We start from the raw sequence: 27,857 nt of genomic DNA, 5'->3' as shown, positions 1-27,857 counted from the left end.
GCAGGGCCCCTCTGAGCTCCCGCCCAAGGCCTGCAGGGAGCGGCCGGAAGGCGCAGGCCGCTCAGGGCTTTGCGGAGGAACCTCAGAGGGTTCCTGCTGCCCCGCTCCGGACGCCGCCCTCCCTTTGACCCCATTGAAATCCCTTTGTCCGAGTACGATTCCTCATCCGCCCCTTGGGACAAACGGGGTAAAATCGGGGGGAGGATTTGAGCTGTGGCCATCCAGGCCTCCCTCCGCGTCTTCCCTCAGCACCCCAGGATGAATGGCTGCGGCACGATGCCCTGGGGCGCCTAGCCTGGGAGATGCTGCCCGGGGATGGATGGGACGCGCTTGAGTCCCATCTTGTTCCATCCCCCTCTACGCCGCGAACACAGTCTCTGGCTCCTCACCTGTGTTATCGGACGCTCAGCTGTTATTTAGAGCCACTTGCTCAGTGCTGGAGCAGCTAATGTCACCAAAGCCCACATTGTTCCGTTCCTGTTTTCTGTGACTTGGCTGACCAGTTCAGGCCCTATGCAGGAGGACAGTTCAATGGGGACTGTGCTACAGCGGCCTTTCCCTTTGGATTGAAGTCAGAGTGGGCTAATCAACTTTATTCCCAGCTGTAGAACGCGTACAGGGAAAGACGCAAACGCCCATGCTACCGCAACAGAGCCCCGAGAAACAGGACAATGTGCCTGGGAACAAGTGAATGCTGAGGATGGGTTTTGGTTCAGTACCTTGGTGGTGGTGGTATTTCCCCTCCTCATCTCTCTAATTGTGTGTACTTTGCATTATTATTTGCAGACTATCACATCGCATACTATTCTCTATAGTTCCCAGCTCTGAGAACTTCATGTGGCTTCCCCAGCTCTGGGAGTGTCACAAATAGGCAGGTTCAAATCAGTGGTTTGACAGACAGGCAAGAAGAGCCAGCGTAAATGTTGCACGCATGTACCCTTATTGGTGCTTCTCTCTCCTCCCTCCCCCTGACCTTTCCTCCACTAGGCAGCCAGTAGCTGCTGGAACCTCAACCCCAGAGGGAGGGGAAACAAGAAGAGTTCCTTAAATTGCTTCCTGAGCTCCTGAAGGGCTCCTGTGATTAAACGCAGACACAGTCGTGGACTGAGGATTGAACCCAGGGCAGTTTTCAACACCAGCAATTGGACTAACCCACTGTCATGTTCTGCAGGGTCAGGCTTGTCAGTCATTTATCTACGTGGAGCCCTGGCCCCAGTCACAAGCTGTGGAAGCTGAGCTGCCTTCTGCCTCGGTGCCCAAAGCTGAGCTGTAGAGGAACCAAGATGTCTGCGGGTCAGAGTCAGAAAGTTGAGACCCGGGACAAATGCACCTTGCAAGAGCTGAAGGTGCCGTTTGCCAGGACTGAAGTTGGGACCTTTTTCCAAGAGCAGCCCAGGATTGGAAACCAGTACCTAGAAGATGCTTTCCTTCAGCGTTACTTGAAAACACACCTGCCATCCCAGGTTTGACCTATGTGTGTATGTGTTGTGTGTACAGTACAACCCCCTATTGCTGAGATTGTGGACACCTTTTCAGTCTCTTGGTATCGTTGCAGAGTATAGGTGCTGGAATTAGCAGTGCTGGGGGTGCTGCTCCACCCACTGGCTCGAAGTGGATTCCGTTATATTCAGGGTTTACAGTTTGGTTCAATAGCTTTCACACCCCCACTATACAAATTTTTCCAGCTTTCCTGCTGAAGATACTTAATAGGGGGAAATAGATTCAATTTGTGTAATGACCCAGCCACTCCCAGTCTCTATTCAAGCCCAAATTAATGGTATCTAGTTTGCAAATTAATTCCAGTTCAGCAGTTTCTCATTGGAGTCTGTTTTTGAAGCTTTTCTGTTGCAAAATTGCCACCTTTAAATCTGTTACTGAGTGACCAGAGTGGTTGAAGTGTTCTCCTACTGGTTTTTGAATGTTATGATTCCTGATGTCAGATTTGTGTCCATTTATTCTTTTGTGTAGAGACTGTCCAGTTTGGCCAATGTACACAGCAGGAGGGGCATTGCTGGCACATGATGGCATATATCCTATTCGTAGATGCGCAGATGAACTAGCCCCTGATGGCGTGAGTGATATGATTAGATCTTATAATGGTGTCACTTGAATAGATATGTGGACAGAGTTGGCACCTCTTTACAGAGGGGGCTCTCTGTAAGCGAGGACTGGTCTGTCTCCCAAGATCTGTGAGAGTGAGGGATCGTCTTTCGGGGTAGGTTGTAGATCTTTGATGATGCACTGGAGAGATTTTAGTTGGGGGCTGAAGGTGATGGCTAGTGGCGTTCTGTTATTTTCTTTGTTGGGCCTGTCCTGTAGTAGGTGACTTCTGGGTACTCTTCTGGCTCTGTCAATCTGTTTTCTTCATTTCAGCAGGGGGGTATTGTAGTTTTAAGAATGCTTGATAGAGATCTTGTAGGTGTTTGTCTCTGTCTGAGGGGTTGGAGCAAATGCGGTTATATCGTAGCGCTTGGCTGTAGACAATGGATCGTGTGGTGTGTCCTGGATGGAAGCTGGAGGCATGTAGGTAACTATAACGGTCAGTAGGTTTCCGGTATAGGGTGGTATTTAAGTGACCATCGCTTATTAGCATAGTAGTGTCCAGGAAATGGACCGCTTGTGTGGATTGGTTCAGACTGAGGTTGATGGTGGGATGGAAATTGTTGAAATCATGGTGGAGTTCCTCAAGGGCTTCTTTTCCATGGGTCTAGATGATGAAGATGTCATCAATGTAGCGTAAGTAGAGTAGGGGCATTAGGGGACGAGAGCTGAGGAAGCGTTGTTCTAAGTCAGCCATAAAAATGTTGGCATATTGTGGGGCCATGGGGGTACCTATCGCAGTACCTTGAGTCTTGTGGGTAGGTTAGGGTAAGACATGACTCCTCTGTTCTGTTAGCCTATCAATGCCTTCACTGCATGCCAAGCATGGAGTAAACAATCAGGGCCTAAATTAACCTATGGTAGCCTAACCCGCGACAGGGTGACCACATTGCTGTGTTGTCATGCCCCCTATCAGCACTGGCCCTGCATCTGGCTATGACAAACAATGCAGCTATCTGGGCATCTATCCCAGGGTCCACAGCACCACAACTCTCTGTGCCGCTGTGTGCTCACATTTGCAGGGTGTTGTGGGACAACTTGTCTGCCTGCTCTGGGAGCCGCAGGCTGTTGCACAGGTTGCATGGTAGTGGACATTGTTGTGCTGTATCAAACACCAGAGTTGTGCGAAGCTGAAGAAACGACAAGCAGAGGAGAAGAGATAGTGAAGCAAAGGCAGATGGAGTTCTGGTCACGGGACTTATGGGAAGGGATTGGAGGACCATCATGTCTTGATTGTTATGACTGTGTTGTCACTGCGGTTACCTCAGGGTAGTAATACATGTAGATAATACTTAGTTCTGCCATGAGTGCAGAGGACAGGACTAGGTGACCTATTGAGGTCCCTTCCAGTCCTATGATTGCTGCTGTACGGCTCAGGGAGTGGTGGCTACCTCACTGTGTAGGACTGATAGAGGACTGCAGATGTGTGAACACAGAGAATGTTAAGGGGAAAATCCACAGCTGGGCCTGAGTTAAGTCTGCATTGAAGTGAAAATTTCCAGGAGAACAGAGGATGCACTGAGATGCCTGCAAACCCTGCTAAGGCATTCTGTTTCTCTTGCTCTTAATTTAACGACACCTTGTGAGCAGGGCACTTAAAGAAGTTCCCCTCAGGAAGAAGAATATGTCCACTCCAGTGGCAGACTGAAATGAATGATCAGGAGTTCTTGTGTCTGCCCTCCTGCAATATCAGTCACTAGGCTTTGTGTTGGCCCTTGGACAATAAGGCCAGATCTTGGCATTGTATGGGGTCACTGCGGAGGGGGGCTGAATTTGCAGACCCTGTGCAGGATGATCGATGTTCTCTTCGTGCCATGGAGCTCACCTCTGTAGGAAATCCCAGAGAAGTTTGGGGATGGGGGTGTGGCTTATTCCACCAGCTGTACTCCCCTCTGAATGGGGGCATGCACAGGCTCCACAGGCTACTGCAGTTTTTCAGCTTTGGGGGCCAGATCCTTCCATTGTTATCCATGCTGAGTAGCACCTGACTCTGCGACTTGTTCCACTGCAAGTCATCCTATTGCTTCTAAAGCTAGGTATTACTCAGGATGAAAAGGGTGGCAGAATCTGGCCCTCAGTGATTGAACTGAAGCTTTTTCTGTCACTGTTTGGTCTCTTCTTTCGCTCGACCCTGCCATAAAACCATAGTCCTATGTCTGTAACACTGCAATGGCTGCTTTGGGGACCTGCTTTTTTAACAGCTATGCCTGTTGCTAAAGAGAAGGATGAGGTGTCACAACGACAGCATTGCAACCTTGCTGACAGATCAGGTGAACGAACAGGGCCTGAGACGGAGGATGCCCTGGTTAAACGTGAAGACCTTCTTAACTGGCACCTGTGGCAAGAATAGTTTGAAGCCCCCTGAAGAGTGAATGGAACCATGCTTTCATTCTGATGCGTGTCCCCTGGTGCGAGAGCTCTTCTTTGAAGAGAGAAAGTGGCTGGGCGAATACAGACTAACACGGCTGCTACTCTGAAACCTGGCTGGGACAGTATCCAGGAAATCGTTGCAGGATATTTCATACAGTTACATATTTGGCCACAGAGGGGCAGTGTTGTCCCACCACTGAAAGGGAAGATCCAAGCCTAAAGACCCCTTACCTAACGCAACGTGACAGGGGTCTGGTGATTGCTGCATGAGACAGGAAATTGTACAGGAGTGTGTGAAGCTCTGCATGTCCCATCCAAGCAAATACCACACTGGAGCCTGACTCCCCATGCAGCTGTGTTCAGAGGTTATTAACAAAGATGCATCTCTTAGCCCTGGTCTACACTACATGTTTAGGTCAAATTTAGCAGTGTTAGATCGATTTAACCCTGCACCTGTTCATATGACAAAGCCATTTTTGTCGACTTTTTAAAGGGGTCTTAAAATCTATTTCTGTTCTCCTCCCTGACAAGGGGATTAGCGCTGAGATCAACATTGCCGGGTCGAATTTGGGGTAGTGTGGACGCAATTTGATGGTACTGGCCTGCGGGAGCTATCCCAGAGTGCTCCATTGTGACCGCTCGGGACAGCTCTTTCAACTCAGATGCACTGGCCAAATACATAGGAAAAGCACTGGGAACTTTTGAATTTCATTTCCTGTTTGGCAAACCTGGCATGACCATGCAGAGCTCATCAGCACAGATGACCATGCAGTCCCAGAATCTCAAAAGAGTTCCAGCATGGACCGAACGGGAGGTACGGGATCTGATTGCTGTATGGGAAGACGAATCCGTGCTATCAGAACTCTGTTCCAAAAGATGAAATGCCAAAATATTTGAAAAAATCTCCAAGGGCATGAAGGACAGAGGCTATCACAGGGACCCGCAGCAGTGCCACGTGAAACTTAAGGAGCTCAGGCAAGGCTACAAAAAACAAACAAACAGGCAAACGGCCGCTCCGGGTCAGAGTCCCCGACATGCTGCTTTTATGATGAGCTGCATGCAATTCTAGGGGGTGCCCCTGCCACTGCCCCACCCCTGTATGTGGACTCCTGCAACGGGGGAGTCTCACGCAACAGGGACGAGGATTTTGGGGATGAGGAAGATGATGATGAGGCGGAGGATGAAACCACTCTCCCTGACGGCCAGGAATTGTTTATCACCCTGGATCTAATACCCTCCCAATCCGGGGTCCCGGACTTTGAAGGCGGAGAAGGCACCTCTGGTGAGTGTACCTTTTGTAAATATAATACGCGGTTTAAAAGCAAGTGTGTTTAATGATTAATTTGCCCTGAAGACTTGGGATGCATTCGTGGCCAGTACAGCTACTGGAAAAGTCTGTTAACGTGTCTGGGGATGGAGCGGAAATCCTCCAGGGACATCTCAATGAAGCTTTCCTGGAGGTACTCCCAAAGCCTTTGCAAAAGGTTTCTGGGGAGGGCAGCCTAATTTGGTCCTCCAGGGAGGACACTTCACCATGGCAGGCCAGTAGCGCGTAGTCTGGAGTCATTGCATAACAAAGCATGGCAGGATATGATCCCAGTGTTTGCTGGCATTCAAGCAACATCCGTTCTGTATCTCTCTGTGTTATCCTCAGGAGAGTGATATCATTCATGGTCATCTGGTTGAAATAGGGGAATTTTATTAAGGGGACATTCAGAGGTGGCCATTCCTGCTGGGCTGTTTGCTTGTCGCTGAAAAAAAATCATCCCTGCTTTTAGCCACGCAGTCGGGGGTGGGGTGGGGGCAGTCACGCTGAGCTGTTTGTGTTTGGCTGGCAGGGATCTTCCCTAATACTAGTCACGCAGTGGGAGGAGGGGTGAAGCGATCATCCCAGAGAATGGGGGGGGGGAAGAGTTAACACTGCACGTTAACCCAAAAACCGCAGCCCCTCTTTTTAAATGGCCAACGCAACAGGTGGTTGAAATGGGAAAGGAGGGCACTGCTGTTTGAAACCATTCACCATGAAAGAGTCTACCCATTGTTCTCTAAAATGTCTTTTTAAATACTATTCTCCCTTTTTTTTCCTCCCGCAGGTGCAAATGTTGCAACGCTCCACCTATCATCTCCATCCCAGAGGCTAGCATAGATAAGCATAGATGTTCTCCCGCACTGAAAGAGCCCAGCACAATGCGTGGAGGCAGACAATGGCAGAGTCCAGGAAAGCAGAAAATGAACGCGAGGAGAGGTGGCGGAAGCAAGATGATACGTGGCCGCAGCGTGATGAGAGGAGGCAGGATGCAATGCTGAGGCTACTGGAGGATCAAACTGATATGCTCCGGCGTATGGTTGAGATGCAGGAAAGGCAGCATGAGCACAGACCGCCGCTGCAGCCCCTGTGTAACTGCCCACCCTCCTCCCCAAGTTCCATAGCCTCCTCACCAGCGCACCAGCGCAGAACGCGGGGGTGGGGGCCTCTGGGCACTCAACCACTCCAGCCCAAAGGACTGCCCAAGCACCAGAAGGCTGACATTCAATAAGTTTTGAAGTGCAGTTTGGCCTTGTTCTTCCCTCCTCCCCCACCCCTCCTGGGCTACCTTGGCAGTTATCCCCCTATTTGTGTGACAAATTAATAAAGAATGCATGAATTTGAAACAACAATTACTTTATTGCCTCTGCAAATGGTGATTGAAAGGGGAAGGGCGGTTGGCTTACATAGAAGTAGAGTGAACCAAGGGGGCGGGTTTTCCTCAAGGAGAAACAGAACTGTCACACCGTGTAATCAGCGGCCAGGTGATTTGTCTCAACCTCCCACCCCACCGTAAATGTCTCCCCCTTACTCTCACAGATATTGTGGAGCGTACAGCAAGCAGTAATAACAATGGCAATATTGGTTTCACTGAGGTCTAACCGAGTCAGTAAACTGCGCCAGCACACTTTTAAACATCCAAATGCACATTCTACCATCATTCTTCACTTGCTCAGCCTATAGTTGAACAGCTCCTGACTACTGTCCAGGGTGCCTGTGTATGGTTTCATGAGCCATGGCATTAAGGGGTAGGCTGGATCCTCAAGGATAACTGTAGGCATTTCAACATCCCCAATCGTTATTTTCTGATCTGGAAAGTGAGTCCCTTCCTGCAGCTGTTCAAACAGACCAGAGTTCCTGAAGATGCGAGCGTCATGAACCTTTCCCTGCCATCCCATATTGATGTTGGTGAAACATCCCTTGTGATCCACCAGTACTTACAGCACCATTGAAAAGTACCCTTTCGGTTTATGTACTGGCTGCCTTGGTGGTCCAGTTCCAAGATAGGAATATGTGTTCTGTCTATCGCCCCCCCACAGTTAGGGAAGCCCATTGCAGCAAAGCCATCCACTATGGCCTGCACCTTTCCCAGAGTCAATACCCTTGATAGCAGCAGCTCAATGATTGCATTGGTTACTTGCATCCCAGAAGCCCCCACAGTAGATTTGCCCATTCCAAATTGATTCCTGACTGACCGGTAGCTGTCTGGCATTGCAAGCTTCCAGAGAGCTATCGCCACTCACTTGTGAACTGTGAGAGCTGCTATTCTTGCACTTCAGGTCAGGGGAAAGCAAGTAACAAAGTTCCATGAAAGTGCCCTTACGCATGCAAAACTTTCGCGGCCACTAGGAATCATCCCAGACCTGCAACACTATGCGGTCCCACCAGTCTGTGCTTGTTTCCCAGGCCCAGAATCAGCGTTCCATGGCATGAACCTGCCCCATTGCCACCAGGATGGCCAAATTGTCAGGGCCCATACTTTGAGAGAAGTCTGTGTCCATGGCCCCATCAATCTCGTCACTGCGCTGCCATCGCCTCCTTGCCTGGTTTTGCAGGTTCTGGTTCTGAACATACTGCTGGATAATGCGCAAGGTGTTTACAATGATCATAACTGCCGCGGTGATCTGAGTGGCTCTATGCTTGCCGTGGTATGGCGTCTGCAGGAGAGCAGAGTTGCAGTGGAAGCAGTGGATGATGATGGTTAGCACGCCTACTGCACCATCTACTGCCAACAGCACCAGGACACAACAGCAGTGGTTTCGGTGAGCTGAGCTGAGCGGGCTGCATGCTTGCTGTGGTATGGCTTCTGTAGGAGAGCAGGAGAGCAGAGTTGCAGCAAAAGCGGGAGCCCATGACAGCCAACATGGAGAAATTCGCTATCAAGACGAGCAGGAGCAGGAGAGCAGAGTGGCAGTGGAAGTGGAGGTTCGATGACGATGGTTAGCAGTCCTACTGCACTGTCTGCTGAAAGCAGTATGGCATCCACAAGGAAAAAAGGCGCAAAACGATTGTCTGCTGTTGCTTTCACGGAGGGAGAGGCGACTGACGACATGTACTCAAAACCACTCACGACAATGTTTTTGCTCCATCAGGCACTGGGAGTTTAACCCAGTATTCCAATGGGTAGTGGAGATTGGGGGAACTGTGGGATAGCTACCCACAGTGCAACGCTCTGAAAGTCGACGCTAGCCACGGTACTGTGGACGCACTCTGCCGACTTAATGCACTTAGTGGGGACACACACAATCGACTGTATAAAATCATTTCTATAAAAATCGACTTCTATAAATTTGACCTAATTTCGTAGTGTAGACATACCCTTAGGGTTGTGGTGGAAGATCTCTTGATTCCATGTACTCTAAGGTGATTTCTGGAAACTGGAAGAAAGTTCATGTTCACTGCAGCTGGACTTTGCAGCCAGAGAGAAGTCCCCTGTACCTCCCAGCTGTGAGCTTAAATGACTTCATTTAATGCAAAGAAAACATGATGGCTACCATTGTAATTAACAGCCTTCCAATAGAAGTAGCGGGGGCAAACAACCTCTAACTAGTCTTAAAATGGAGCTTGATAAGTTTCTGATCAGGATTATATAATGGGGTTGCCTGCAATAGAAGGGATATGGACTCAATGACCCAAGAGGTCCCTTCCACTCCTTTCAGAGTAGCAGCCATGTTAGTCTGTATCCGTAAAAAGAAAAGGAGTACTTGTGGCACCTTAGAGACTAACAAATTTATTAGCGCATAAGGTATCGTGAGCTACAGCTCACTTCATCGGATGCATACAGTGGAAAATATAGTGGGGAGATTTTATATACACAGAGAACATGAAACAATGGGTGTTACTATACAGACTGTAAGAAAAGTGATCAGGAAAGGTGAGCTACTACCAGCAGGAGAGCGGGGGGTGTGGGGGAGACCTTTTTCAGTGATAATCAAGGTGGGCCATTTCCAACAGTTTACAAGAACAGTAGGAGGGGAAATAAACAAGGGGAAATAGTTTTACTTTGTGTAATGACACATCCACTCCCAGTCCTTATTCAAGCCTAAGTTAATTGTATCCAGTTTGCAAATTAATTCCAATTCAGCAGCCTCTCATTGCAATCTGTTTTTGAAGGTATTTTTTTGAAGAATTGCCACTTTTAGGTCTGTAATCGAGTGACCAAAGAGATTAAAGTGTTCTCCGACTGGTTTTTGAATGTTATCATTCTTGACGTCTGATTTGTGTCCATTTATTTTTTTACGTAGAGACTGTCCAGTTTGGCCAATGTACATGGCAGAGGGGCATTGCTGGCACATGATGGCATCACATTGGTAGATGCACAGGTGAACAAGCCTCTGATAGTGTGGCTGATGTTATTTGGCCCTATGATGGTAGCCCCTGAATAGATATGTGGACACAGATGGAAATGGGCTTTGTTGCAAGGATATGTTCCTGGGATAGTGTTTTTGTTGTGTGGTGTATGGTTGCTGGTGAGTATTTGCTTCAGGTTGGGAGGCTGTTTGTAAGCAAGGACTGGCCTCTCTCCCAAGATCTGTGAGAGGGATGGGTCGTCCTTCAGAATAGGTTGTAGATCCTTGATGATGCGTTGGAGAGGTTTTAGTTGGGGGCTGAAAGTGATGGCTAGTGGCGTTCTGTTATTTTCTTTGTTGGGCCTGTCCTGTAGTAGGTGACTTCTGGGTACTTTTTTGGCTCTGCCACTACTGTGTTCCTATGTGTGGTTTTTGTTGGTGCTGGGGGAGCCCATCTCCCTCTAGAGAAGCTTCTGTTTCTAGTGGTGGAAACAGGTCTGACTGTAGAAGTGATAATACAGATTTGTGAACACTTGGTTTCTGCATTGCTGACCTTCCCCATCACTGAAAGAGATGGAACTCCTCCATCTCTCTGTAAAATGCCCTGTAGCGTAAGGGATCATCTCTCTATCATCTCTGTGTTAAAACATTTCTAACACACCGACCACTGGGCTATCCAAGCACTGAATACGGTTAAACACTGAATGAGGCTGCATGGCAGTTAGCGAATTCTGCTTTGGACTAGATGGTTCCTGGATGATCCTAGTGGAAGAGCACCATTAAGATGCTGCTGGGATGTTATGTTCTGTGGTCACAAATGCAGGGACAGTGATCTCCTTCTACCAGGTGGTAGGCAACACGCCTATTAGGACTCTTGGGCAACATCCTGAATTACAAAGGTAATTGTCGCAGGTCCATTTGGAGTGCATGTGAATTACCAGGCAGGTTGCCAGTCTCTCCCCTCCTGGAGGGTGGGGACACTTTGCTTGGAATTGAACAAAGCACTGCACTTTGGGTTTGCTGCAAGCTCATGATCATGTTTTACTACTGTAACCCTTCTTCCCATCAGAGTTGGAGGCAACTAGGGCCGGGTTCGGTATCTAGGGGTTCCATTCCAAACACAATGCAAAACCGGCTCGAGCCCCCACCCAGTGACCTGGGACAATATATACCACCCCCGCTGGGTGTCTCCAAGAGGCAATACTTCCCCTCTTGCAAGCACAGAGTCTGAGTGTAGCAAAGCCTTTTAATAACAGAAACAATGTGGCATTATGTTGGGGAAACACCACCAACAGGATTCATAACACAACTCATGAGCAAATTGGGGCATGACCTTTCACTTGGGTTCTTGAGTCCAGCAACCCAAAATCTCCCAAAGTCCCAAAAGTCCAACACCCCAAAAGTCTCTGTCCCTGGTCAGTGCAGCACCAGAGTTCGCAAGTTTATCTGCAGAGTTTTACCTCCCAACCTGGGTGGAGATGGGGGGGAGGGGGTTAAGAGGCACATTACGTGGTCCAAAGCCGATTGCCCCACTTGTCCATGGGGCTCCGCTCCGCTCCACCAGCCGTTCCACGAATTGCTCCTCTCTGCCAGCCGCCCCCATGAGCTGCTCCAGGTATCACACAAACTGCTCCACTCTGCTCCACCAGCTACTGTGCTCTACCAGCCATCCCATAAGCTGCTCCAGCCATCCCGCAAACTGCTCTGCTCCAAGAGCCGCTCTGCTCTGACAACCGTCCTGCAAACTGCTCTGCAATATATCTTCAGGCTTCCCCACTACTTAACACAACACTCAGTGATTTCAGCTCTTAGTAAGATTAGCTCTTTTGTGATTTCAGCTTGTAGTAGGGGACCCTCAGTGCTGGTACACCATTGGCCCAAAGTGAATTCAACTTATCAGCCTATAACTAGATTCCTAATAGAATCAAAATTAGCTCTGATATTCTACAGTGGAGAGAGAAACAAGATGCAATTAGCATGTAAGCAGGCCAGGCCAGGCCAGGCCAGGCCAGGCCAGGTAGACCTACCCACATAACCAGCTAGCTAGCCCTCTCTTCCCTGGGTTTTGGAACCCATGACCCTTGCCTAGCGAGTGCTGCTTAATTGATGGTGAGTCCCTCCATCATAACAAAAGGCCAAGTACAGTTCTACTGTCCTTGATTCACATAATCAGGATAATAACAGTTTATTTCTGCCCCAATAACAGAGAAACTGGGGCTCCTACAGCAGCCAAAGTGACCATCTAGGCAGGGTGGGGTGCCTATGCAAATAAGATCAGCCCCTGAAGTTCTTTTCCACAACCCATCAGGACTCGCTACCAGATGTCAGGGTAGAGCTCATCCTGACTCTGCTTACACTTCCAAAGTCCTTGCCTAGTTAGATGCCTGGCACCGTTTGGAAACTTACTTACTAAGGTCATACTTTGCTTCTCAACTGAGATTAACAGGTACAGAGGCCCTGGGGCTCTTGCATTTTCAGGGAAAATTCCAGAACAGTGAAGCACATGCAACTTCAACTCTTAGACTGTGCCTGTAAGGCACAGGCCTGTTTTGGGGTCATGGAAGCCACCTGGCCCTACGAGGCCCTTGTCAGGGCCTGCCTGGGTGCCCCAAGCTGGCAGTACCACCTAGTGGCAAGTGTCCAGGACCACTCTACCTAGCAGCTGTAGTCCCAAGGCAGGAGGCTAGGGGAACCCAGGCTCACCCTACTCCACTGGGTTCTAACGTAGACCATATCCATGGCCTAGGGTCTGGTACCCTTATTTACACTCCCAAGTTACTTCCTATCCCTGATCTCTGTACTTCCATTGGGGTCACAGTGTCTTGGGATCTCTCCTGGCTTCCTCTCTGGTTCATCTCTGGAGCCCCTAGTGATAGCGAGTTGTCACCCTTGGCTCCTACAGTTGATGGGCTTCCAGCAACTTGGCTAGGAGGCTCAGTCCCAGCGGCTTCTCAGCAGGAGGTTGCTGCACCCAGCTGCTCTCCTCCTTGGTCAGGCGAGACTGAACTGAGTTGCTCCTTTTTGAATGCTCCCGCCACTGGGAGCATGCCCAGCAGAGGTGAGGGGGCGTGACTTCTAGTGTCCAGATCAGTTCCTTAACCCTTGTCTCACCAGTGTGGGGTTGATACACAGACCTCCAGGAGGTGTTAGCTCTCCCCTGTTCCCCCTGGCACACAGCTTGATCCTTTAGGATGGGATAGCCTGGGAGAAAACTGATTGATATGAAGGATGGAGTATTCAAAGAGTTAACTGGAAAATATATATTATATCCTGGTTATCCAGTTTGAAAGGAAAAATGATAAAGAAGATGATCATATAGGGTGTGTTTTAATGAAAAGACAATATGTACTTTGGTACCAAGGAAAGGAAAATGTAATGTTTGTATTTCATCAACATCAAATGGGAGGGTGTCTTATAATCTCTGTACTCCGGCCCAGCAACTAAAGTCAGGTCTACGCTGTAAAGTTTTGTCAGCTTAGTGATGTTGGGCAGGGATGTTTAACACCCTCCCCTCTCCCCCAGCTGATATAACTCTGCTTACAAAACCCCAGTGTAGACACATCTGTGCTGACATAGCTAATGTTGTTCAGAGAGATGGTTGCTGGCAGAACTCTTCCTTCTGTCAGCATACACTGCATCTACACTAGGGAGCCCTGCTGTTATGGTGGCTGCTGTGACCAGATGCCCGGGGGAGCCAGCCTAGGTCACTCTATTAGGGTGAACTGCAAAGAATGGGGCAGAGAACTCCAAAGCTAGTGGAAATCTTAATACTTAGATTTACCAAGCCAGCACTAAACAGCTTCTGTTATACCTTTCTGTTCACTCAAAGTCCAAAACACAGTTCCCTTAAAGTGACCCAGCCTCAGGCCTCCACCTAGTTACCCAAGTCAGATAGGATGAAAATTGATTAAAATCTTATTTCGTCATATAAAAAAGTTCTACCAATCCCAAAGGATCAGACACATTATCTCCCAGATTAATGAATATTCCAGATCTTATCCAAATACACGCTTATAGCCAATTCTTATTAACTAAACTAAAATTTATTAAAAAAGGAAAGAGAGAGAGTGTTGGTTAAAAGATCAATATACATACAGACATGAGTTCAATTCTTGAGGTTCAGATTTATAGCAGAGATGGTGAGCTTTGTAGTTGCAAAGAGTTGTTTTAGAATTTAGTCCATAGGTAATAGTCCAATGTCCAATATCATATCCAGGGTGTACCAGCATAACTGGGATCTCATCTTGCGACTCAAACTTCCCCTGATGAAGTTTAAGCAGATCTGAGATAAAAGGGATTGGGACCCAAGGATCTTTATACAATTTCAAGCCGCCTTTGACAGGTTGGAGTCCCTCAGGGAACCTCATTTCCTAAGCATTGTTGTTAATTATTCACACAGATTAACATAAGGCAATTGCCCATTTTTTCCACCATTCACAGATGATTTGCTGTACACTTCGAAGAGAGATGAATACAGCAATTTCCTATGTTTACAATTCATTTAAATGCTAGGATTTTCTTTTGATCTCTGAATTAACAGAATACAGCATAGATAGGGACTGTTGATTACATTGTTGACCACTACCCCATATATGTGTAAATATACAAAACCACAAACATTCTCTTCCCATATGGCTTTAAGTGTTGCATTTGAGTCATTTATTTTGCAGGACGCTTAACCCTTTCTGGCCATGAGTCACAGCAGCATCAGCAGAGCCTGTGTAGTGTCAGGCCTCAGGAACTTCATCTCCATAACTATGTCCCTTCTGATAAAAGAGATTGCCCCATATTGGAGGGAAAAGAGATCCCTGCAAGGGCAGTGTCAGGTGTCATACTGGTTAGGAGTACAGAAAAGATCAGCTCTTAGCAGGAAGAAGTCTTAGGTACGTCTATGGCCCCTGTTACCCTAGTATCAGCATGTCTCATAAGCTTGGCAGTACTTAGCCTCACAACACTTCTGTGAGATAGGGCATCCTGATCCCCATGTTATAGATAGGAACTGAGGCCCAGAGAGAAGTGACTTGTCCAGGTCCACACAGGGAGTCAGTCACTGGCGGAGCAGAGAATGGAATCTGGTTTCCCCAAGTCCCAGGCTAGGGCCCAAACTACTGAACCATCTTCCTTTCCTCATCGAATGGAGTGGTAACTGCTCCTTCCTCTCCAGATGGTGCTGGCAGACTCTTTCACTAGTGTTCCTGTTATCAGTAAATGAGTGCCTGTGTGCTGCTGTCTCAGGGCCTGTGGACGTTAAAGCTCTGTTGTCTTCTGGAAAATCCAGAGGGGCGGCCATGGGTGATTTGCTTTGCAAAAGGAGAGGAGAATGTGGAGGCAGTGTGACAGCAGAGTGACACTCTGATCCCAGGCTAAGGGATAGGCTGCTGTCCCGACTCATAAGAGATGCCACCGAAGGAGCAGGCCAGAGGGGACAGGGTGGGCAAAGAGATGGTTAGTGCCATCCAGGAACAGGGTCCATCCTTTGCCTTGACGGACATTTCAGGGACTGCCTGCAGGTTCCTCACCACACGGAGTGTGTTCTGAGGTCTCCTTGGGGCTGCCTTGCAGGTGCTGGAGAAGGTGAGTCTGGATCTGGAGAGGTTTGGGGCCCGTGTGGCAGCCGAGATTGACTCTCTGGGGCATGAGTGTGAGTTGAACCCTCCTGCACTGCAGCACTATGATGCTTGGGGGCAGCGTGTGGACCACATTGTCACTTGCCCAGCCTGGAAGAGGATGAAGGAGATTGCAGCAGAGGAGGGGCTGATCGCTGAGGCCTATGAGAGGAGATACTCCAACTGGAGGTAAACACATGGGTATCAGAACCACTATACAGGCTCAGGCATGTGCATTTTCCAGGGCCCAATCCTGTGCCTTGTGCAGGTTAAGCCTCAAAAGTTGATGTTCAACACATCACAGGATTGGGTTCCCTGTCTTCTCATGGGTAATAAATGCTGTAATGGCAGATTCACCCCTACCCCACCGGAGAGAACAGCAGTGTTTCTGCCCACTGTAACACACCACATCATCATTAATCAGTCCTCACTGCCTATAATTTTTCATAATCTTCTAACATGTCACCATGCTCCTTCATCACTCTGGGGGCCTAACTCACCCACACACTCCAGCTTGACACACACATACACTGCACTGGAATACCCTGACATAAAACTGGAATAACACAGGGCTGGATCTGGCTCACCAGCAATTTTGAGGAGGTCCAGGCCCAAGAGAGAGCTCTCAGTTATTACCGTGCTCTAGAACTGCACTCCCTGCATGCTGCCTACCAGGGCAGAAGCCTGGGGCTCATTTGTGTCCTGGTTCTACTAGCCCTTGGGCCAGGACTCTGGTTCCTACCCTGCCATAGACTGGTTTGGATTGGAGACTGTTCCTCCTCTTCTCGCAGAGCTGGGTGGTTCTGATACTCTCCAGTTTTTATGGCTGCACCCACTTCTCTCTCCATACCGGGAACCTTTCTCCTCACTACGGCTGAATTGCTGTGGGGCACGTTCATCCCTGATCTCTTTCTTTGGTAGCCGTGTGTACCAGGTTGCCAAGCTGTACTTATATGCACCTTCCGCTGGCCTCTTTACCTGCCCACTGGCCATGACTGATGGAGCAGCTAAAGTCATTGAGGTAAGAACACAGCTAGTCACTCATCAGCACAGGCTACTTCATTGCAGGTGTCTACATTTGTTGCAGAGGCTGCATGGCATCATGGCTAGGGTGCTGGATGAGATCCAAAAAAGCCAGATTCTGTTCCTGGCTCTGCCACAGACCTGCTTGGTGGTTCTGAGTAAGTCAGTTCCTGTTCTGTGCCTCAGCCCTGGTCTACACTACAAGGGCCATTGGTGTCCCCACATCCCTCATGGGTGTGACTAATCCCCCCCGCGTGCTGTATTTACACTGACCTGACCGCCAGTTTGGGCAGTGCTTGTCCCTGGGAGAGCTACGGCAGCAATGCAACTGCACTAATGCAAGTTTCTTGTGTAGACAAGTCATTGGTGTCCTGTCTACTGAGATTTCAAGCTCGTTGTGGCAAGAAGTGCCCGTACTACATTTTAATTCAGCACGGAGCACAGTGGGGTTCTGCTCTCCGACGAAGCCTCTAGCTCAGTGGTCTCCAACCTTTTTATGCCCAAGATCACTTTCTGAATTTAAGGGGAACCCAGAATCTACCCTGCCCCTTCCCCGAGGCCCCACCCCTTCCCCAAAGCCCCACCCCATGCACTCCATTCCACCCTTCCCCATTCCTCACTCTCCCCCACTTTCACTGGGCTGGGGTAAGGGTTTGGGAGGGGGTGAGAGCTCTGGACTGGGGCCAAGGGATTTGCAGTGTGGAAGGGGGCTCTGGGCAGAGCCTGGGGCAGGGGGTTGGGGTGCAGGAGGGGATCAGGGGTGCAAGCTCTGGGAGGGAGTTTGGATGCAGGAGAGGGCTCTGGGCTGGGGCAGAGTGTTGGGGTGCAAGAGGGGGTATAGGGTCCTGGCTCTGGGAGGGGGTCAGGGCTGGGGGTAGGGGCGCAGTCTCCTGCTGGGCAGCATTTACCTCCGGCAGTGCAGCGAGGCTAAGTCAGGCTCTCTCCCTACACCGGCCCCACGTCGCTCCCGGAAGGGGCCAACGCACCCCTGCGGCCCCTGGGAGGGGGCAGGTGGCACATGGCTCCACGTGCTGCCCCTCTCTGCAAGCACCACCACCACAGCTCCCCGTTCCCAGCCAATGGGAGCTACGGGGTCAATGCTTGCAGGCAGGAGTAGCGCACTGAGGGAGACACCCCCAGCTCCCCCCAGCTCTATGGGGTGTGCTGGCCACTTCTGGGAGCGGTGTGGGGCCTGGGACCCACACTGTTCTAGCTGTTACTGTAATGCAAATAATAAATAATTACAATAAATGGTCTTCCAGGTACTTTCACTTCAAGGCCACAAGTCCCTGATTCTCCATTTCTTGCACCTTGTTCAGTCACTTACACTTGTGCAAAGTGGGTGCTAAACGCCATGGCCAGATCCTCAACTGGAGTAATTAGCTGAGCTTCATTGACTTCCCTGGGCTGAGGATTTGGCCAGGTTTGCACAGGTGTCTGTGCCTACAAAAGGCACAGAGCAGGGGAGAATCAGGCCCTGAGCCCACCAGCATAGCTTGGTCTTTGTGCAGTGAGCAAATAACCCTAAGGGCCTTGTCCTCCCTCCAGCTTGCTGTGCACTGGCCATGTACATTGTACCCGGGTGCACAGGCTGCTGCAGAAACTCTTGGGCCAAATCTCTAGAGGTGCTAAAGTCAGGGGGAACTGAGGGTGTTCAGCACCTCCCAGGACATGTACCTGTGTAATGGAGTCTGGATCTTATCTCTGTACAATGCTACTCTCAGCCCCCTCCCATGGACACGCTGGGCCATTTCTGAGACTCGGCAGCAGTCACCAGACACACAGGGATTCAGGACATTGAAAGATTCCTTGCCCTGGCTAGAGTTTGCCTGTTCTGACCCAGGGACAGGTTCCTGGGTGACCCTCTGCAGCTTGTGAAGACAATTGTTTCACAGCGTTTAAGGCCAGAAGGGACCAATAGATCATCTAGTCTGACCTCCTGTATGTCCCAGGCTGCCACCACCACCCAGAGACGCCTCTGTGGAGACGTTACTTAGACTAAAGCATTTCAGTCCTAAATTGTGTGTCACAGTGAGAGAACAGAAGACACTGAGGTGCCATCGTGCCCGAGCCCCTGTAATGGCAGGAAATTGATTAGCTGGGATATGCCCGGCTGGTCCTGGCAGGTGATCCATGTGCCACGCTGCAGAAGGAGGTGGAAAAAAAAAACCCTGGCCCTTGCCAATCTCACCTGGGGAAAAACTCCTTTCCAACCCCAAATCTGGATATCAGTGTGACCTTGAGCACATGAGCAAGACCCACCAGCCAGGCATCTGGAAAGAGGATTCTCTGTACCACCTCAGTGTGCTGGTCCAGCCTGTTTGGTGTCCTGTCTCTAGCTGTGGCTGATCTCTGATACCTTAGAGGAAGGTGGAATCCTCTCCCCCTTGACTCCATGGACGTTGTCAGTGAAATGTGTAGCTGGCCTTTCTGGATCTTTCTCTCAAGAAATTCTTGGTTTTCTCTCCCCCTCCCACCCCCAGTCTCTGGGTATTTCAGGACCTCTAGTAAAAGCTTTTGGCCACCTGACATCACGCGACCCCAGGAAGTTCTGGACCTCTGGCCAGTGGATGACGGAACGCAAAGGAGGCTCTGATGTCGGTAGGTGTCACAGGTTGAAAGCATCTCCAGTGGCAGTGCTCTGTATGGCCACATTTCTTTGATAACTGACAAGGCCAATAAGACCACAGTGGGTCGTGTTAACAAGAACATAAAACAATTGGGGCTGTTTTCAAAATCATGTAATGGATTAAAACCAAGGGAAACCATACATCTCCCCCCTCCCCCCGCAGATGGTCTGACAATCTGTCCTGTTGCCATCAACACACAACAAAACAGATCTTCCAGGCCACTACTGCATACCCATTCAGCTGTCTAGAGCCATAGACCCTTCACAGAGAATGCCCTGTGCCCACCTCTAGAAGTTCAGCCCTGAACATAGGCAGCAGAGGTGTTCCAGCCAGCATCTGTTGTGATGGGACAGAGAACTCTGGAAGACCCTGTTTCAAATGCTAGTCCCCCACTCTTGTTCCCATGCAACTCTTGGGGGTTTAAGCATGCAGGGAAATCTCAACACTGCATATTGGAGACAGAGGACTCTGGGAGGGGAGTGTTCCCCTCAGCAGGATCCTGGAAGGTGAGGTGTAATTCCCTGTTGGGAGAAATTAAAGTGCCAGCTGAAGAATGAATGCTGTTGGGCGAGGCAAGAATGCAGGGCTCCTGGGTACAGAGCGCCCCTTGCCATTCCTGGTGGAATGGGAGCCCTGATGGCGTTGCATCACTGTGCCTATAAGCCATGCTGCATTCCTCTCCTATCAGTGCTGCCAGTATTTGCTGTTAGCCTGGAGCAATTGCTGTGGGCTGCTCACACTCTAGCTGGGCTCCTTTTCTATGGAGGCGTGAGTATTTTACCCTGGTTGCACTTCACCCAAGGACAGTGAAGGGGATTAGTTGCTGATCCGTGTTTCATCTTGACAGCATAGAGCAATTTGAGGAGGTGCTGCTTAAGCCACAAGCCAGCATTGCCTGTCACAGATGCTTCCCCTAAAGTTAAGATTTTGTGCTCTTTTTCTGCAGCTAATGGCACAGAGTCAGTGGCCAGAGAGCAGCCAAATGGTACATATTGCCTCTATGGTTTTAAATGGTTTACATCAGCCACTGATTCAGACATGACGCTGACCCTAGCAAGGATCATGGATGCTCAGGGACATGTAGAACAGGTCAGTTTCCCAGTGGAGCCTGGGGAGGTGGCAGAAAAATTGTTTTCCTCCCCTTCCATTCTTCATCACAGCCAAATCCTCCTCCTTCAGCCTGTGTAGAACTCCCTGCAGTGAAGGAATCTTACATGTGCTTCTGTGTAGGGCTCCAGAGGCCTGTCCCTGTTCTTCTTGGAGGTGCGAGATAAGGAGGGGAAGCTGAACGGCATTGAGGTGCAAAGGCTAAAGGAGAAGCTGGGGACGAGGCAGGTGCCAACAGCTGAGCTGCTGCTGGATGGAGCCCAGGCACACCGGGTATGCCAGGGCAGCAGTGGGCAGATCACAACCCATGAGATCAGGTGGCTCTCCCCTGCTCAGTGGGCTGGGCTGGCAGACACACACACAGTAACATGGGGGTGGAGTTCCGGGCAAGAAGTCAGATTTTTCAGGTGACTGAGTCAGATTGGGGGGAGGGATAGCTCAGTGGTTTGAGCATTGGCCTGTTAAACCCAGGATTGTGAGTTCAATCCTTGAGGTGGCCACTTAGGGATCTGGGGCAAAAATTGGGGATTGGTCCTGCTTTGAGCAGGGGGTTGGACTAGGTGACCTCCTGAGGTCCCTTCCAACCCTGAGATATTCTATGATTGAGATGGAGGGAAGAGTCCATTTCCACCAGCCTATGGACACACTCCGCTCCCAAGGAGATTCATTGGGGGATTTATTCTAACCTTTGTTCCTTGATGCTTTCAGATCTCTGCAGAGGGTCGGGGTGTGGCCTCCATTGCCAACATGTTGACCATAACTAGGATCCACAATGTCATCTCAGCAGTGGCTGGCATGAGGAGGTGAAGCTCACATGGATCTCCAGGCCCCTGGGGGAGCAGCCAGGTGGACAAAGGGGCTCTGCTTTGCGTTGCTGCCATGAGCCACACTGGGCTGTGGTGTGGCTGCATCTGGGAGCTAAGTGCTGCTGGAAAGTGGGAGGAGAAGGTTGTTTCTATCTCACAACATCCTGGCTTTCAAACTTCTTGTTTGCAGTTTTTGTTTTGTTTCAAGTAGGATTTCCTAATTTTGGCTCAGCTTATGAGCTGCTTGGGGCTGGGTCCGCCTCTTAGCTCTGTGTTTGTAAGTGCCTAGCAGAGGGGGGACCTAGGCATTACAGAAGGGCAGATAATAATGTGCAGCAGAGCCTTTTCAAGAGGCCACACTTGCTGGGCAACCTCGTGTCTTAAAAGTCGCAAAGAATGCCCCCAAATGTTTGTTGTTCCCCTCAATAGCTCTCCAGGTGAAGAAATGTAAATTGACAAAGCTCCATTGACTTTCTACCCGTAGGGGCTCTGAAGTGCTCCCCTAGCAGCTGCTTCCCCCTCCCAATTCAGCAGGACATGTGGCAGCTCAAGCTAGATCCTGAGCCACTCTGGCTGCTGTTGGTGTTATAGCAGTGCCCCAGGGCCCCAGTCAGAGATTGATGAGCATCCAGCACAACAGGGCACCAGCCACCTATGAATACATGAGCCCAGCTGGATCCAAATGAGGGGATAGTGTAGGTTCCACTCATGTCCCCACAGCTGGGGAATGGTGGAGAGAAGATGCTGCTGTCACCATGAGTTCAGGGGTGAGGCTGGGAAGGGAGGAGTGCAGCAGCACCAGGGACGAATGTGGCATGTGTATGCGGGTGTGGGGAGCCAGCAGTGGCTCAGGGACTGGCTGTTTCTCCTAGTGGTGTTGCTGGGACAGCCAGGGAGTGCAAGAGAAGGGTTTGTCGCTGCTGCTCTCTGGATGGGATGGGGGAGGCATGTCAGCATCCACTCAGGGTAGGAGCTCAGGAGGTAGTGGGAAGGTGTGAACTAGTAGGTGTGGAGGGAAAGACCGTGACAAACTCCCCAGGGACCTGAGGGATGGTTGCAGCAGTAACTGAACTCAAGCCCTTGGCCTCCCTAGAACTAATCACTGACACTTGTCCTCCTTGAGGATCATGCCAGCATCACATGGGCAATTCTTGCCTGAGCTGGCATTGAGACCGACATGCCAGAGCCATGTTAGATCCTCCCAAAGCATCCACTGGGGCAGGACTGGGGCCAGAAACATCCTACAGAGAAATTTGTGCTAGGACCCAGGCGGTCCCTCCCTCCACCCCTACCATATGGCCTCGGGGAGAAGACAGCCAGCCAGAGACTCCAGTGGACACGGGCAGAAGCCGCCAAGACAGGCACCTCTGGACATTCCAGTTAACTCTGTAGGACCTTTGCTGACTTTCTCTGCTTGGTGCTGATTGGTTGTTTGCTCAAGCCTGCCCCTTCCCCTCCCTCACCATCTCTTCCCCATAGCGGCATTCCATGCCCACGTCTTGCTCTCCTTCCCCTGCCCTGCTCCCTCTCTTTCACGGCACTAACACGCCATGTGCCACTGGCGTGTTCTGCCTCCTCCCAGCCCACAGCTGTCTGATCTACTGAGACTGGACACGGTTCAGGGCAGAGACTGTCCACTACTCAGGACGGCGCCTAGTACAAGGGGTCCCCCCTTCGTAGCTGGGCCTTTAGCAATACCACCCTAAACATGATCACGAATAATAACTGGGAGCTAGGCACTGTAACAGAGAGAGAGCCTGGAGCACTGCGCCTAGTGCCAGATTTGAGGCCTGAACCAAAGGCTGTAAACCAAAGTAGGTCTGGCCTTGGCAAAAGAATAACACACTAAATATTTATGCAAATACCTTTCAGAAGGCTTGTACAGATACATCCCAATCTTGCACAAGAGCTGATGGTTTAACAGAACAATGAATAGGGATGTTGCGTCTGAGATATCAGGCACAAGGGGAGGTAACAAACATGTCATGAAACTGGCAGGGTGGTAGGTAAGTTGTTTGTCTCAGGCTATAAATGCCAGGGTCCCTCGCCTTAACCCTTCATATGGCCTAGGGGACAGCAGAGACTCTTGTTGTTGACTGAGCCACTCCTTGCCACAGTCACTGGTGTTAGCATTCCTGTAACCATGGAGCCAGGGTGCTAGGACTGCAACTTGAGGGCAATACACCAGGCCGAGCACCTCTGTCACCGCAAGCCTCTCTTTATAAGTGACATCGAGGTCTGCTTAATTAGCAGGCTGCATTAGCTGCTAGTCCAAGGACAGATGCACTGAGCAGCCTAAACAGTATTACCAAGGCAACAGCATTCCAGCCTTCAGCACTTGACAACAGGCAGGTGAGCGGGAAGAGGTTTGCTGGGGTGATGGGGAAAAGTGAGCACTGCTGCGGGTAAGCTGTCTTCTAGGCTGACAATACAGTGTCACTTCCATCTGCCATGGCAGGGTTATTCTGCATCCCCAAGCTGTGAATGGCTCAAAGGGGAAGTTAGGAAATGGGTTTAATATATATGGGAATGTAAAGGCTGTAGCCACTAACCCTCTTTGCCTGACTGCCCTTTCGTTCCTAGGATAATTAACCTGGCCAGAGAGTATGCCAGCAAGCGGGTCGTCTTTGGGAAGCTCATCAAGGACCATCCTTTGCACATGCAAACCGTGGCCCGGCTGGAGGTAAGGCTTCCTCGTACTCAGCTGGCTCACTCACTCACTCACTCACCCATTTGGCAAGGCAAAGATTCACCACTGCTGCAGGGAGCTGTTAATCAGCAAGGCCAGCCTGCCACTGTTGTTCATAACCAGACTGGTCAGAGCTCTGTGGAGTTTTGTTACTGCTGCTCTCAAATCTAGGGTGACCAGACAACAAGTGTGAAAAATTGGGACAGGAAGGGGGGAGAGAGGGGGGGTAATAGGAGCCTATATAAGAAAAAGACCACAAAATCGGGACTGTCCCTATAAAATCGGGACATCTGGTCACCCTACTCAAACCTGCTTAGGCATAAGGGCTGCCAGAACTGGCTAATATCGATCCATGGCATGTTAGACAGGGATGTAACACGTACTCCAGCAGGATTTGAGCTGAGCAGGAATCCAGCCTCTCTGCAGAAGCCTGGATTTACTCAGGCAGCAGACAGGTGCAGCGCTATTCCTCACAGAAGTGCATGGATGCCCATGTAACATACACACAGGCTAACCCTTGCCTTTGGGCATGGAATGGAGCCTGGAACCTCTGGAGCTCAAAGCATGAGCCTCAGCAGCCAGAGCTAAAAGACTCAGTTCCATTAGCCAAGGCCATAGCTGGCTCATTAACTTTGACAGGAGACCCACCCACCAGTAGAGGTGGACAGAGCACCCCCAAGTGGATTTCAGCCATGTCCAAAATGGTCCCTGAGCAATTTGTGGGATCCCTGGTGCAGTAAATGGTGCTCTATTATTTAAACTTTATGGGGACTATAAGCACTTCAGAGGGTTGGTGCCTCCCACTCTGTCTGTGCAGCGCCTGGCACAATGGGGCCCTGATCCTGCTCAGGAGCTCTAGGCCCTGCTGTAATAGAAATAAATAATAACAATACACAGACAAACAGGACTGAGGATCTGGAAGCGAGCTGCGTGCGAATCTGCATTCTGGCTCTGATGGCTCAGCCGGGCTGTGGAAGGGGTTTCAAACCTGGGTCTGGATTTAGCCGCTTGGTCCTTCTCTACTTTACAGAGATCAGAGGAGAAAATATTGTTTGTTATGGCAGATGACCAAAAAACAACCTGCAGCAACGTATTGTCCAAAAAGGGATCTAAAATACAAAGGGCCCTGCTCACTTCCCCAAACCCAACCAAACCTTCTGTTTCCTTCTTGCCCTGAGCAATGTAACATCATGCAAATGCTTGTCCCCATGGTGGGACAAGTTTCTCTTTCAGGGGCTTGGTAGTGATTCAGGGTAATTCTCGTGGTACAAGGTCAGATGTGGTTGATGCATGCCTGTGCCCATAGGGATTGCACATGATTGCTCCCTGCTTCTCTTTTCCCTGTAGGTGGAAACTCGAGGGGCCTTTCTCATGCTCATGGAGATAGCCAGGCTGCTGGGATTAGATGAGACCAAGATGGCCAGTGAGCAGGAACTGCATCTTCTCAGGCTGCTGACACCAGTGGCTAAGCTCTACACTGGGAAACAGGTATTGGGTGGCCACATTCGATCAGCCTGGGATGGGCTCTGTGCAGCATGTCACTGACTCCGGGCTGGATAGAGGAATGAATTACAGGGAGAATACAAATTGCAGCAGCAATACAGTGTCCAGCGCTTTGGGTAGAAGGAGGAAAACCTACTCCTGCAAGGCTAGCAGAACAATGAAATGATTGCTGCCATTTAGGGCAGGTGAGTTAATTAACTGCTCTTCTGGGGCGAGTGGAGGTCAGCTATAGGGCAGGGGAGAGGCATGTTTCAGTCAAAAAGAAAAGGAGTACTTGTGGCACCTTAGAGACTAACAAATTTATTAGAGGTTTCAGAGTAGCAGCCGTGTTAGTCTGTATTCGCAAAAAGAAAAGGAGTACTTGTGGCACCTTAGAGACTAACAAATTTATTAGAGGTTTCAGAGTAGCAGCCGTGTTAGTCTGTATTCGCAAAAAGAAAAGGAGTACTTGTGGCACCTTAGAGACTAACAAATTTATTAGAGCATAAGCTTTCGTGAGCTACAGCTCACTTCATCGGATGCATTTGGTGGAAAAAACAGAGGAGAGATTTATATACACAAACACAGAGAACATGAAACAATGGGTTTATCATACACACTGTAAGGAGAGTGATCACTTAAGATAAGCCATCACCAGCAGCAGGGGGGGGAAAGGAGGAAAACCTTCCATGGTGACAAGCAGGTAGGCTAATTCCAGCAGTTAACAAGAATATCAGAGGAACAGTGGGGGGTGGGGTGGGAGGGAGAAATACCATGGGGAAATAGTTTTACTTTGTGTAATGACTCATCCATTCCCAGTCTCTATTCAAGCCTAAGTTAATTGTATCCAGTTTGCAAATTAATTCCAATTCAGCAGTCTCTCGTTGGAGTCTGTTTTTGAAGCTTTTTTGTTGAAGTATAGCCACTCTTAGGTCTGTGATCGAGTGACCAGAGAGATTGAAGTGTTCTCCAACTGGTTTTTGAATGTTATAATTCTTGACGTCTGATTTGTGTCCATTCATTCTTTTACGTAGAGACTGTCCAGTTTGGCCAATGTACATGGCAGAGGGGCATTGCTGGCACATGATGGCATATATCACATTGGTAGATGCGCAGGTGAACGAGCCTCTGATAGTGTGGCTGATGTGATTAGGCCCTATGATGGTATCCCCTGAATAGATATGTGGACAGAGTTGGCAACGGGCTTTGTTGCAAGGATAGGTTCCTGGGTTAGTGGTTCTGTTGTGTGGTGTGTGGTTGCTGGTGAGTATTTGCTTCAGATTGGGGGGCTGTCTGTAAGCAAGGACTGGTCTGTCTCCCAAGATCTGAGAGAGCGATGGCTCGTCCTTCAGGATAGGTTGTAGATCCTTGATGATGCGTTGGAGGGGTTTTAGTTGGGGGCTGAAGGTGATGGCTAGTGGCGTTCTGTTGTTTTCTTTGTTGGGCCTGTCCTGTAGTAGGTGACTTCTGGGTAATCTTCTGGCTCTGTCAATCTGTTTCTTCACTTCAGCAGGTGGGTACTGTAGTTGTAGGAATGCATGATAGAGATCTTGTAGGTGTTTGTCTCTGTCTGAGGGGTTGGAGCAAATGCGGTTATATCGTAGCGCTTGGCTGTAGACAATGGATCGAGTGGTATGATCTGGATGAAAGCTAGAGGCATGTAGGTAGGAATCGCGGTCAGTAGGTTTCCGATATAGGGTGGTGTTTATGTGACCATCGCTTATTAGCACCGTAGTGTCCAGGAAGTGGATCTCTTGTGTGGACTGGTCCAGGCTGAGGTTGATGGTGGGATGGAAATTAAGCTTTCGTGAGCTACAGCTCACTTCATCGGATGCATTTGGTGGAAAAAGCAGAGGAGAGATTTATATACACACACACAGAGAGAACATGAAACAATGGGTTTATCATACACACTGTAAGGAGAGTGATCACTTAAGATAAGCCATCACCAGCAGCAGGGGGGGGAAAGGAGGAAAACCTTTCATCGTGACAAGCAAGGTAGGCTAATTCCAGCAGTTAACAAGAATATCAGAGGAACAGTGGGGGGTGGGGTGGGGTGGGAGGGAGAAATACCATGGGGAAATAGTTTTACTTTGTGTAATGACTCATCCATTCCCAGTCTCTATTCAAGCCTAAGTTAATTGTATCCAGTTTGCAAATTAATTCCAATTCAGCAGTCTCTCGTTGGAGTCTGTTTTTGAAGCTTTTTTGTTGAAGGATAGCCACTCTTAGGTCTGTGATCGAGTGACCAGAGAGATTGAAGTGTTTTCCAACTGGTTTTTGAATGTTATAATTCTTGACGTCTGATTTGTGTCCATTCATTCTTTTACGTAGAGACTGTCCAGTCTGGCCAATGTACATGGCAGAGGGGCATTGCTGGCAGATGATGGCATATATCACATTGGTAGATGCGCAGGTGAAGGAGCCTCTGATAGTGTGGCTGATGTGA

General features: G+C 49.6%; 1 protein-coding gene across 6 annotated transcripts in view; it reads left to right on the top strand.

Moving 5' to 3' along the window:
* LOC119843649 (acyl-CoA dehydrogenase family member 11-like) overlaps positions 1-27,857 on the top strand; it is a 37,957-nt gene continuing 10,100 nt past the window's right edge. For 2 of the 6 annotated variants that reach the window (XM_043497959.1, XM_043497958.1), the window contains exons 1-9: positions 1-1,463; positions 15,628-15,860; positions 16,593-16,692; positions 19,178-19,295; positions 20,271-20,413; positions 20,555-20,704; positions 21,140-21,234; positions 23,821-23,920; positions 25,274-25,414. In XM_043497959.1, coding sequence (XP_043353894.1) covers positions 1,161-1,463; positions 15,628-15,860; positions 16,593-16,692; positions 19,178-19,295; positions 20,271-20,413; positions 20,555-20,704; positions 21,140-21,234; positions 23,821-23,920; positions 25,274-25,414 — 1,383 coding nt within the window. In that variant the 5' untranslated portion in view covers positions 1-1,160. The remainder of the gene's footprint in view (positions 1,464-15,627; positions 15,861-16,592; positions 16,693-19,177; positions 19,296-20,270; positions 20,414-20,554; positions 20,705-21,139; positions 21,235-23,820; positions 23,921-25,273; positions 25,415-27,857) is intronic. The other 4 variants (XR_006275853.1, XM_043497957.1, XM_038373317.2 and 1 more) reach the window with 4 other exon arrangements.

The sequence above is a fragment of the Dermochelys coriacea genome, chromosome 15 (assembly GCF_009764565.3).
Source record: "Dermochelys coriacea isolate rDerCor1 chromosome 15, rDerCor1.pri.v4, whole genome shotgun sequence".
Lineage (NCBI taxonomy): Eukaryota > Metazoa > Chordata > Testudines > Dermochelyidae > Dermochelys > Dermochelys coriacea.
The sequence above is the reverse complement of the archived record's forward strand: the minus strand, read 5'-3'. Positions and strand labels throughout refer to the sequence as shown.